Here is a 12,368-nt window from a genome sequence, read left to right on the forward strand (position 1 = left end):
AATTCATAACAGAAGTTATCGCAGGACACTTTTCATATAGAGCAGGTCTAGACCGAACTCCTTATAACATATATGAGAGAGAGAGAGAGAGAGAGAGAGAGATCATTTTATACTATAGGTTTATGGTCTTAATTATTTAGATTTTGTCTCTGAAAAATCATGTTTTTTTCAGTTTGGCATGGTGGATGGATAGATTAAGAATATTTTAATGTTACAATACAAAACATGGGCACTTGTTATATCACGTTTTTAATAAGAGGCATGACTACGACTAAAATTAGATGTAAAAAAAATCACAATATATCTGTTTGATTACAGTATATTGAATGGTAGCCCCTGTTTTGCGATACGTATTGTATGGCCAGATTCTTGCCAATTCATACCCCTGCTAAATGTTACTGGGTTTCTACAGAGTGCAATCTTCATGTTTTACGTCCCTAAAGAGTGCTCCGAACAGATTTTTAAGCTCTGTGACTGGATGTTTTGTGGCAAAAAGCAACTTGCGAGTTGTTTTTCCATCTCTACTTATGTTATCCACATGCCTCTCATTAAAAAAGTGATATAACAAGTGCCCATGTTTTGTACTGTTGATTCAACCAGGAGAGTTCCATGCCTTTTAAAAATACTCCAACTCTCAGTCACCTCACACTGTCCTTGTACAAAATAAACAGGACTTGTACTTTCCAGAAATCTACATGCCCAAAATAACTCCACAGTTACAGCTAACTATCAATTGGAAGGGGCTCTTTCTGTTTGTATGTTAAGCCGTGTTTCCACTATAGGAACTTTCCCCAGGGACTAGGAACCTTTAGAGGAACATGTTTTTTACCACAGGGACCAGGGTCAAAATTAAGTTATTGGGACATTATTTTACCCCCCAAAAAGGTTGAGTACTCGCAGCATTTTATTTCAGCCACCATATGTAAAAAATCTGCAGCCGCTGTTTTTTCTTCATTGTGCTTTTACACATCAACATGGAGCTACAGAAGAAATCATATAACAGGGGCGGCTGTGGCTCAGGAGGTAGAGCGGGTTGTCCATTTATCAAAAGGTTCCTAAGCTTCTCCCACTGCATGTCCAAGTGAGCAAGATACTTAACCCTAAAATTGCTCCCGATGCTGTGCATTGGTGTTTGAATGAGTCTTAGTTTGTGTTTGTTTTTTTCACTGTATGAATACGTGTGAGTGTGGCATGTGGTGTAAAGCGCTTTGAGTGGCTGGAAGACTAGAAAGGCGCGATAAAAGTGAAGTAATTTACCATGGAGCCAGGCCTTGTTGTTAAATGTGTGTGCTATAATTCGTGTAAAAACAGCCGTTGCTTTTTCATATCGCAGCGGACTAATCTGCATAATCTTCACTGGGAGGAAACACAGACAACAATGGGCTAAAGGAACCTTTCTTGGGTACTTTGGGTGGAAATGCAGCTTTTAGACAGATACTATTATAATTTGACTTAGTTAATCATTTAACAACCAACATTTCTGTCCTGCTATTCTACAAGCCTCTTCATCTCTCTCTGTCTGTCTCTATCCCCGTGTGTCTCTCTGTCTTTTCCTTATACTTATTCTGATAGTTGTGCTTGATGTGTTGCAGACAGTCTAATCCATCAGGACGCTATTGACATTGTAGCTTGTATCGTCCTAACTGCAGCTACGTGAAAGAGGCCTGCCTTCCTGTGATAAAGCTTAACTCTCTTCTGACTCTGTGTGTGTGTGTGTGTGTGTGTGTGTGTATGTATGCGCCCGTGTGTGCGCTCACAGACCTCTTCAGCCTGTTTGCCAGCGATCTGGGTGGATACGCTGCAAGGGAAGATATAGAAGCAGTTCTGCAGGTCCTGGATGGAGAAGTCCCAGCCTCCCTCAAGAAGTGCTTCAGTGAGGTCAGCAAACGCCACATTGATACACACGTGAACATTTACAACCATGCTAGTCAAATGTGCCTGTAACTCACTCTGGACTTGGTAATAACAAGTGAGCTTCAGAATGATAACTTGCATATCGCCCACACTCTCTCCTTGGCTCATCAATGAGTTTGTTGTCATCATTACAGAGGTGTTTGTCACATGCTCAGAAAACAGCTATTGTTGGATAATGCAAAGTTTGGCATCACAGAGAGTTATTGTACTGGTTATTAGAATACAAAAAGACCTTTCAAATCACAACCCACCACAAACAACTTTGGAAAGTACTGTATAATAAAAAGCCTGATAGATCAGATTAATAATAAGTAGCCTATAAATGTAGCCTTCTAAATTTGCTTTATTTTCACCAGCTACCTGAACCAAGGTTAGAAGGAAATATTAATCACCTTTAACTGGTTTTGATGCTATTACGCAGTTGCACCATCATTGTGCATGTGACACCTGTGGTTAAATGCGGTTTAATACTAAAGGTCACATTATTCTGTGGACAGCTAAACAAACAATTGTGGTTTTAATAAAGTAGTCAGGTAATAATTAATTGTTTTCTATCATTCTATAAGCAACAGTGATCTGATTTCATGCTGCACACAGCGTGAGTCTGTGAAGTATCTTTGGTAACCTGGCTGAGAAAGAGTGCAGTTGCAGCCTGCTACCCACAGCTCTTCCTCTAAAAGCTCACTGTGGCTGCTCTTTCTTGTTCCATTACTCACTGCAATATTTGCAACTGATCTGCTGGCAAAACATGCTGGAAATGGCTTTTGTCTTGTTGTCACATAGCATTTCCTGTTTACGATTACTTCATAATAAAGGTCAGCTTGTGTTTTTTCAGTTAAATATTTATATTATAATGTAAAATATTATTATTAAATTAAAAAAATTAAATATTATTATATTGTAAAGCTGCAGCACTAGTAAATTTGCAATAGCAGCAACTAAATGCTGTGTGTGTGTGTTGTGGCAGGGTGACAAGGTCAACTATGAGCGCTTCAGAAACTGGCTCCTACAGAACAAGGAGGCCTTCACTTTGTCCAGATGGCTTCTGTCTGGAGGAGTGTGTGTCACACTCACCGATGACAGCGACACACCCACCTTCTACCAGACCCTGGCAGGCGTCACGCACTGTAAGTCCCAAAAACACACCCTGAATCAATGTGCTTGCATATATTGCATGTCCCCATAGGCAAATATGTTTGATGTTCATGCTCAAGTAGTTAATAACCTGTCCTAAATAAAAGCCATTCTTCAGGTAATGGCCAGTCACTAATATATGCTTGGCATATCTGAACTGTAATGTCTCACATGGTAAACTCAGCATTATGCACATTTCCCCACAGCACTACTTCCATCAGTACAACAGAGTCCTCTCATGCTCACCAATCTTCTCTGAGTAGCACAAGTTACTGTTCTCTAGGGTGACCCTGCATTTTGTCATCTGAATCTCTGCACTGTTTTAGCTGTGTCATTGTATACACAACAACAGCATGGCAGGATGTAAACCTTACAAAGCCAGTCTCAAAATGACCACAAACGGGCAGCGGCTGCTCCGACACTCTCCGCTCCACTGCTGACTCTTAGTAAAGACGGCATAACCATTTTTGAACCACACAGTGGTCCATCTTCCATTGATGACAGCACTGACAGCACTGTCAGCAGCAGTAGAGACGCTGCAAGGTGCACCAGGACTTTTTAACTGTATGAGCAGGACGCACACTTCTACTGTCTCTAACTGTGTGGAAATCTGATGTTTTTACACCAGAAATGTATAAAAACGTGAGGTAGGCTAAAACTCATGCAGGCGCATGGCCACTGCAGGAACTGCAGATATAAAAGAACAACAAAAACAACAAATCATTGAATCTTTGTATTGAACAGCCAATCCTGATTCAGCAGACAAAATTCTGAGTCGGGTACAGCCCTACTATTCTTATTCACTAATTAATTCCATTTACTTTGCGATTTTTGTGATTGACGTTATGCTACTGTCAACGAAACTAAATGTTTTTTTGCAGGTGTTTTTTTTTCATTAAAAACCTACCAGAAAAGGGAGGAAAGCTTATAGGATAGGTTCACAAATCCTGTCTGTCTGTCTTAGTCTGTTTTAAAACAGTAGTCAGGTGCCAATATGAAAATTAGTTTTTTCTTGTTGTAATCATTCCTTTTGTTCATACTGGACATTAAAAGATCCCTTTCTCAAGCACTTTCCATGGAAGTGAAGGGGGACAAAATCCACAGTTCTTGTTTTGTCCAAACATGTATTCTAAAGTTTATTTTAAAGCTAAGTGCATATCTTCCAAAGCTGCAGCCTTTTTAGTACAGAATTCACTCTTTACGTTCCTATCCTTTCACTGCAGCTCAGCTGGGACTTTCCTCTAGAAAGACAGCAACTTTGATTTGTCTAACTCAGACTGCTGAAGGCTCATATTAGCTTCAGATAAACTTTGGAATCCATTTTTTGAGTTTAAATAGCAGTAGCTTAACACTGATCAAAGCAACTGCTAAGTAGAACTAAATAGCCAATGAAAACATTATTTCTGTTAAAAAGGGCAGCAGAGTGAGTATGACGTGACTGGCTTTGTACTGATTGTACTGATAGAATGACTAAGACATCAAGTAAACATGTTGGAAATGTTGGAGCAAATTCAATTGTCGGCTATAAATCCACTGCTAGGACTTCAAAATACGTATGGCTTTAACAGGGACCTGCTACAGTCCAAGACTGTGCTTCTTTCTGCCACATCTTCGTGATGAAGCAGATAGTTGCCCAGCTGCATCTTCCCCCCTTCTGCCTCCCTTGTAGAGTGCAGATGTCTCAGGAAATACCACAAATGGCTCACAACAGTTGTTAAAGCTTAGATGAAGTCATTGCATTGCTGTTCACACCCCTCTCAATCAGTGGCACTTAGCACCCCAGGCAATGACTGACAGGCTCGACTTATCACCCTCATTCATTCTCTCTCCTCCTTTCACTCAGTTTTCCTTTTTCATTATTCCATCCCTCCTTCACCTAGGTCTCTCTCCTCCTACTGCTGCCTTCTATATCCACTTCCTCTCGGTCACACTCCACCATGCAGACTGCACTAGTTAATGTGGTCCTTCATAGCTGTGAAAGTCATGTTTCTTTTATGTAAGCTTCAAATGCCAAGGTTGACTTTAAGTAACTGAAGAATCTGAGTGGTTTGTGTTATTGTTGTTTAATGTTAAGGATTAATGAAATTACTGGAAGCCCTGGGTGGCATTCAGCTGCTCAACAAGCTAATTGACATGGAGATCAATTATAATTTCTTTTTTTCCAAGGTGGTTTCTTTATTCTATTAAAACAACCTTGGAAAGTGTATCAATTCCACACACAATCTTTTTCTTTTATTTATTAACCTTTGTGATAGTGGAAGATAATGAACATTGATGTCAGTATACAGAGTTAGCTCTTTCTTTTAAAACGACATACATTGCTGCTGACTGCGGTCTTAATAGTTCCAACCAAGGTAGAAAATGACAATAATGTTACTCTAGTGGGGAAACTATCGGAGGTAATGAGGTAAATATGGCACCTGTGGACCCAAAGTGCAGCTGTTGGACTGTGCTGCACAACCTGTTCAGAACTGTTCTCAAGTCATTTCTTTATTTTTTTTTCATTTTTTAAGGAACTGAAAATGGTACTGAAAAAATACTGTTTTTAAAGAAAATGGTATACCAGCATTTCAAAAAAGTCATAAAAAGTATTGTACTTTTTACTCCACTACATGGACAACTTTAGTTAGCGTACAGATTCAGATTAAAACTAAATACTGAATAAAAACTTATAAAAAAAACTTAAAATTTATACATTATGGATTAAGCTGCCTGGAAGAAAATATATAGTTAAAATTAGCTTTACTTCTGTCAACTGCAACATTAGTAGTGCTTACTGTATACTTTAATGCATCAGTATTTATAATCCAGTTATATACTTATTCTGAAATTGGCTAAGTAATTGGCCATGGTGTGACCGATCCACATAATTTTTTGTCAATTTCATTATAAAATTCAGTGGTTTAGCCAGGCCTCTGTCAGCCAGGACAGAGGCCAACTTAGCTTTTAGTGCCACAGCAATCCCTGACCTCATTTTGACTTACATCAAAAAGTTCCCAATGAGTTCCACACAGTGAGCTATACAGATTTTAAATTTGAGGAAAAGAGAGCACTGTTACATCACTCAGATACCCTGAGCTGACGTGTCCCAATGATTTCAGGAGAGAAAAAGTCCTAACATCTGTTACAAAAGTCTGTGATTGTAACAGTACCAGTTAAAATATTTCAAACAATACCCAGCAGTAACATGTTTTTAGATCGGAGATTAGGGAACAGAAATTATATTTCTGAATTGTGTCTTCCACTTTTTGTTTGACAGACCTTTTGTTGGGACATTTAGAGATTTAGATTTGTAAATCCAAAAGTTACAACGAAGATGTGATCTATTATAACACATGGAAAATTAAAAACATACAGTGATGCAGTTCTTTAAAGTTGCAGGCCAAGTAAATTTAGCCAGGCTTTATTTTGCCAATTAAGGACAGAGGGCTGGAAAGAACCTGGCCTGTCAAGAGAACCTGGATGCTGCCTTTAATCTGCCCAGCTTATCCTCTTAACTATGTGTGTTGAAGAAAGAGAGAGAGAGAGAGAGAGAGAGTGACTGACACACTCCTGGTTCATGACTCTTTCCAGAACAAGAACGTAGGGCTTGACTCATGGCAGGGCTTAGCACTGTGAATCCTCTGCTAACTTGCTAGCCTTAGATGCTGTCACAATATTATGAAAGTAGCAATGTGTGGGAATAACAGCCCTCTGGACAGGATTACGTAGTTTCTGTGAGCGGTTAACACAAGGGGAGTTTGTTATGGTACATGCTGGCTGTGGCAGCCCCTCTCTAAGGATGTTCCCTGGATAATGGTATGGTATCTCTGCTGCCACTCGGAGAGAGTCGCACCTTTAGGTGGGTATCAGGCCAGGCAAGGCACCTGCCATAGAGACAGATCCAGTAAATTCAGAGTCATTTGTGTCCAGTGTTGTTCTTTAATGTCAGATACCTTGTGATTGTCATTCATGGTCACTACTGGAACAGCAGTTGATCGAGCGGTTTGTTAATTAATAAAAAAGGCTGCTTCATCTGATTGACTTTTGTCATTGGTTTAAAGAGAAATAAATTGGAATTTATATTTTTTATTTGTCTTTTCTAACTTTTGATCAAATAGCCAATTTTACACTGCATTTTATTTTTTAGTTCTTGAATGGCTGTTTGAGTTCAGTCAACATTAGGATACTATCCATTAGGTATCAGCACTGTATCGTATTGGCAGTAGTATTGGGAAAAATGTCAGTGGATACCCAGCCCTGCTTGTGAGGCATATAGTGCTTTTCGGGAAATCTATATTAGCAGTGTTTGCTTAAAGACCTGTGGCTGAAGAGTCAAACAGACCCTTGATGGTCTGTATCTTAAGAGTGGCAGGAGTGGAAATCTTTAGGCATTTAATGCATTTAAGATCCTTAAGCATTCAGAGACTGCCAAAGTCAGATTTGGAGGTCTGTCATAATTATAAAGATTTCAAATCCAGCAAAGAGTGACACTGATGTAACCTCAAGCACTTTACTGATGTGTATAGAAGCAGGGAGCGACCCTTAAATGGATGGAAGATGTGCAGGAGGCGATCCATAGTTGGGGTAATGAGTTTTATGGAATAGCAGTCAGAAGTTAGCACAGCTGTCATGAGGAATGTTCAGCATGATGAACACATGTATTTATTTTCCATCTTGTACACCAGGGCTAATCATGGATGTATTCAAAAAGCTACAGTACCATTCCATACAATTTACTGATATTGAGCTTGATACACAGTGCGTGGGTGAGCGTGTGCTTGTTTTATGATTATTGCTCAGGAAGTGTTCTTCCCTGTTTTTTGTTGAGTTGGCAATGTCCAACTGAGCTTTGAGACAAAAAGGTAGTCATGAGTCTCTAGTGCTCGCTCCCTGCTTTCGTCCATAATACTCAATAATTTATCAGTTTCATATTATTTCCTCCATGCCATCTCCATATAGTCCCCCTTACATTCTGAATCATTGATTTTGTACTCGGTGCTCCCTTTTAGTCTGTTTAAGTTTAAAAGTCTTAGCCAGGAAGCAGAGTTGCTCAGAGGCAGTAAAAGGTGATTGAGTGCTTCCCAGTCATCCCAAGGTTAACTGTCCTGATGTTCACCACTGGACCTGGATGACAGAGGAACACCCCTCTCAGACAGTGCCATTCTCCAGGGCCAGCCGACCACAACCACCATCATCCCATCTGACTGGAAACTGTGACCAGTAGCTGCTAAAAACGAGCTTTCAGGAAGGTTGTTTTAATAGCCCAACTGGGAAGCCAAAGTCCACTTTGTGCCAGGAATTGACTGTCATTTGATTTGCCCGTCTTTTGACACCTGTCATACATATTGGCTTCATGCCAAAGGCTAGCTGTCTAGCTGCTGAATCCTATTACCCTAAGCTGTGGATTACCATGTTGAAAGGGGAGGCTGGTTCATTGACCCTGGCAGAGGTTTCTATTCTATATTGGTCTGATCCGTATCACTTGATTACAAGTTGAGTTCAACACGATCCACCCAGTAGCCATTATGTAACCCCCTTGGGTTTGCTGTGGTATCATGACTGCTATCATGTTTACTCTGCTCCTCACTAGGTCAGAACATGTAAGTGCTCTAATTAACAACAGTATAAATAGGTTACTTCATTTTTTTTATTGTTGCATTATTTACCTTGGGTAGTTCCACTTTGGCTGCAGCAAACAATTATTTTCCTTATCGATTACTTTGTTTATGTTTTTTTGATTAATGTTGACCGTGTTCAGACTGCAACAGCTGAGCAAGGCTCAGTCAAGTTTCTCCTACCCTGTACTTAGATATGCTATGTGCTAGTATATCTTAACTAAATTTTGTTACTGACTGTTAAAAGATAAAAGTGACATATGCCGCTTTAATCTCTTAACCATCTTTGAAATGTGGTTGTCTTTTCAGTATAGACAAGCACATATCATATCTAAGTACAGGAAAGGAGGAAGTTGCCAGAGGGACGTGGCGTAGGAAAGGACAATTGATTATTTGGCTAATCATTTCAGCTCTTAAAACATCACAGGGTTGGGTCATTAAAATAATGAGACAAATTGCTCCTCATAGGAGGAAAGCAGCAATGGAATGTTACATATTTATTTAATTGGTTGCATCCTCTTGAATATATCTGTAGAAAGGTTGTTCATTGAAACCTGCACTTACTGCTTATATTTATTTTGCTGAAATTTAAGAAATTCATGTTAAAGAAAATGAAAAATGTCTAGTATACTATAGTGTGTTAGAGGAGGTGTGAAGATGGACAGTGCCATGAGGCTAAACCAGCTCATAGCTAATAAAACTGAAGCCAGTGACTGCAGAGAGTGGAATGCTGACCAAGCTGTTGGTTTTCATGACAAACACCTTCCACCCCCTTCACCACACTCTGGTCAGGCTGAGAAGACTAAGCTAATTTCCCCTAAGGTGCTCTGCTGAGCACCACAGGGTGTCTTTTCTTCCAGCAGTTATTGTGTGATGAAGAGTGTAGGGGTGGTGTCACTGTTGTTCTCCATACTCCCACACTGCCATAACAGCTCTCTACCCACCAGTCACCAGCACCAGTCCTTGATGAAAGCAGGCCCTGTTGTTCACATATTTTCTTGCTGCTCTGCACTAAAGGACCTTTTTCATTATTCATTATACCGTGTAGTTTATACTTTTCTCCATTTTTATGCATTATAGAAGGTAACAGATCAGCAATATTACATTAAAGGCCCCCTCCACACACAAAAACTTGTTGTTGCAACAGTGTGATGTTTGATCTTCAATGTGCAGAGTTTGACACTAGGGATGTTTTCACATTCATGCTGCTGAAAGTGGAAAGTTCTCTTGTGCTCATTGAACATCTGATTTTAAGGGGCGGGGGGGCCTACCCAGCTCATGAATTGTGACGATCATAAATAGTTAGGAAGTCAGTCCATGGTCCAGTATGCATCTCCGTAAAGTGTGATGTAGAAATTGAAGCCACCAGTGCACATCACGTGAGAAATGGACTTTAGCAGCTTGAAGGAGGAGACATCGTTGTGTCCAGGCAGGAAAACTTTAGAAACACATTTGCATATTCAGAGATTCTGGAGGTTTTAATGCAAAAATGATCCCTTTTTTGCAGGAAAAATGGATCAGACACACATTATTGTTCCAAGAAGACTATTTGTATTTATGTCTGAAACCATGTCTGGAGGGGATCTTTAGCTATTTCATTACATTATTACATCATGCTACATACATGTACAATGTGTATATGTATTATATGTATTTTTGACTTTGGCTTCCTCTGTTTTATATCCTCCAGTGGAGGAGTCAGATATTATAGACTTGGAAAAGCGCTACTGGCTGCTGAAAGCCCAGTCCAGAACCGGCCGCTTTGACTTGGAAACCTTTGTCCCTCTTGTTTCTCCTCCCATCCATGCCTCACTGAGTGAAGGTAAGACAATATTTACCTGTACTTATCACATGTCTCATGGGGGGTATTAAGTGCATGAATCTATAAATAAGATCATCATGGCCCTATGTAAGTCATTAGGCTTTGCAATACAATCCCTCACCAGCAAATACAGCCCACTTCAAAGATTTTGTATAAATATTATCTAATATATCTGTGTTTTTGATGTTGTTTTCCAGGCTTGTTTCACGCCTTCGATGAGAATCGGGACAATCACATCGACTTTAAAGAGATCTCTTGTGGACTCTCAGCGTGCTGCAGGGGGCCTGTTGCTGAAAGGCAGAAATGTAAGCCATGCTGTGGTTTGATATAATTACTGATAAATAAACCCCAGAGGCTTCACATAGTCAGATCAAGCCTTTTTATCGTAAGAAACGCAGTCTGTTTCTTCTTTGTAGCTGTTATCTGGAGTTTGAATGTAAGTTGTCGAATGACTGTTTCTGGAAAGTGTTGATTGGTTCTGTAGGTCATTAGTGCACAATCACTGTTCAGAGTTCTCATTGGTGCCTGAAATTACATTTGCAGAAATGGAAACGTATTGGATTTACTGCTAATAGACTAAACAGCATGGTGCTGGGTTTCCAGGCAGCGGAGAGCAGCGTTGTGCTTTATAACCATATCTGTATTTCACCACCTCATCTCTCTCTTTCACTGCCAGTTTGTTTCAAAGTGTTTGATGTGGACCGAGATGGCATTCTGTCTCGAGATGAACTCCATGAAATGGTGGTGGCCTTGCTGGAGGTGTGGAAGGACAATCGCACTGACACACTCCCTGTAAGTTCACAAGCACACACTGAACATAGATGTAGGTATTCACTCTATGTGGACTAAGGCCGTCATCGTCTTGTACTAAACATCAAACCCTTATTTAATAAGTTGTCACGTCATGACTCTCGTCATGTTGCTTACATGTGTCTAACTGACATTGAAGGTCACATTCTCCTTTTATCGTTTTTTTATGTTTGAGCCCAGTAAACCTTTTGTATATGTTGTATAATTTCAGAAACAAAGTCTAAAAATGCTTGGTGTTCGCTACTTAATGCTAATATATTTTGTTACCTTGCAGGAGCTGCAGAGTAGCGTGTCAGACATAGTAGAGGGCATCCTGAAGATGCACGACACAACCAAGGTGAGACACAACTCCTGGTGACAGAATCGTTATTGATGTAGCTGCCAGGAAGTTAATCCTTTGACTTCTGTCCCATAATATAATTTGATTTTATAACCTTGATTTAGAGAAAGTAAGAACTACTTGACACTCAACTCCAGCTTCAACCTGCATTCATATAGTTCCACATACTCAGGAAGCTGCCCTGTAGACCCACAGCAACCTTCTAGTCTCCTGTCTTCTTGTCTTACCTCTAAGCTATTTTTACTCACAATAACTGTAGCAGATGAACTCAGTGTATACTTTGAGAATAGTGAATCTGAGTAATACTGACCTTTGTGTTTTGTTTTGTTTTTATTCCTCACCAGCTGGGTCACCTGACCCTGGAGGACTATCAGATCTGGAGTGTAAAGAGCGCTTTAGCCAATGAGTTCTTAAACCTGCTTTTCCAGGTCAGTACACCCACATACTGTAGTTGCACATCTTGTCCGGATGTTGAAATTGAAACACGGTATTTATTCATCATTATTTGTTTTGTGCATATCTGTGTGTTTTTCTTGGTCCAGGTGTGCCACATAGTCCTGGGGCTCAGGCCTGGTACTCCTGAGGAGGAGGGACAAATCATCAGGTACGTACCTGTCCTCTTTATCTCTAAAGTCATATACAGCGTTGAGGACCTAAAGAATGTTTCCCTTTGGATTTGTGTTTTTATTTCTCTGTCTGTGTGTGTGTGTGTGTGTGTGTGTGTGTGTGCGCGCGTGCGTGTCTGTAGGGG

The 12,368-nt window shown here is 40.1% G+C and overlaps 1 protein-coding gene across 1 annotated transcript in view; it reads left to right on the plus strand.

Annotated features, from left to right (window-relative positions):
- usp32 (ubiquitin specific peptidase 32) overlaps positions 1-12,368 on the plus strand; it is a gene marked incomplete in the record, with an annotated part of 63,556 nt that overhangs the window by 26,967 nt on the left and 24,221 nt on the right. Inside the window, 8 exon segments of the mRNA XM_035679819.1 lie at positions 1,760-1,878; positions 2,882-3,041; positions 10,336-10,467; positions 10,665-10,772; positions 11,144-11,259; positions 11,552-11,614; positions 11,962-12,045; positions 12,160-12,221. Coding sequence (XP_035535712.1) covers positions 1,760-1,878; positions 2,882-3,041; positions 10,336-10,467; positions 10,665-10,772; positions 11,144-11,259; positions 11,552-11,614; positions 11,962-12,045; positions 12,160-12,221 — 844 coding nt within the window.

This window comes from Morone saxatilis, unplaced genomic scaffold, assembly GCF_004916995.1.
Source record: "Morone saxatilis isolate NCDOM2014 unplaced genomic scaffold, NCSU_SB_2.0 Contig8, whole genome shotgun sequence".
NCBI lineage: Eukaryota > Metazoa > Chordata > Actinopteri > Moronidae > Morone > Morone saxatilis.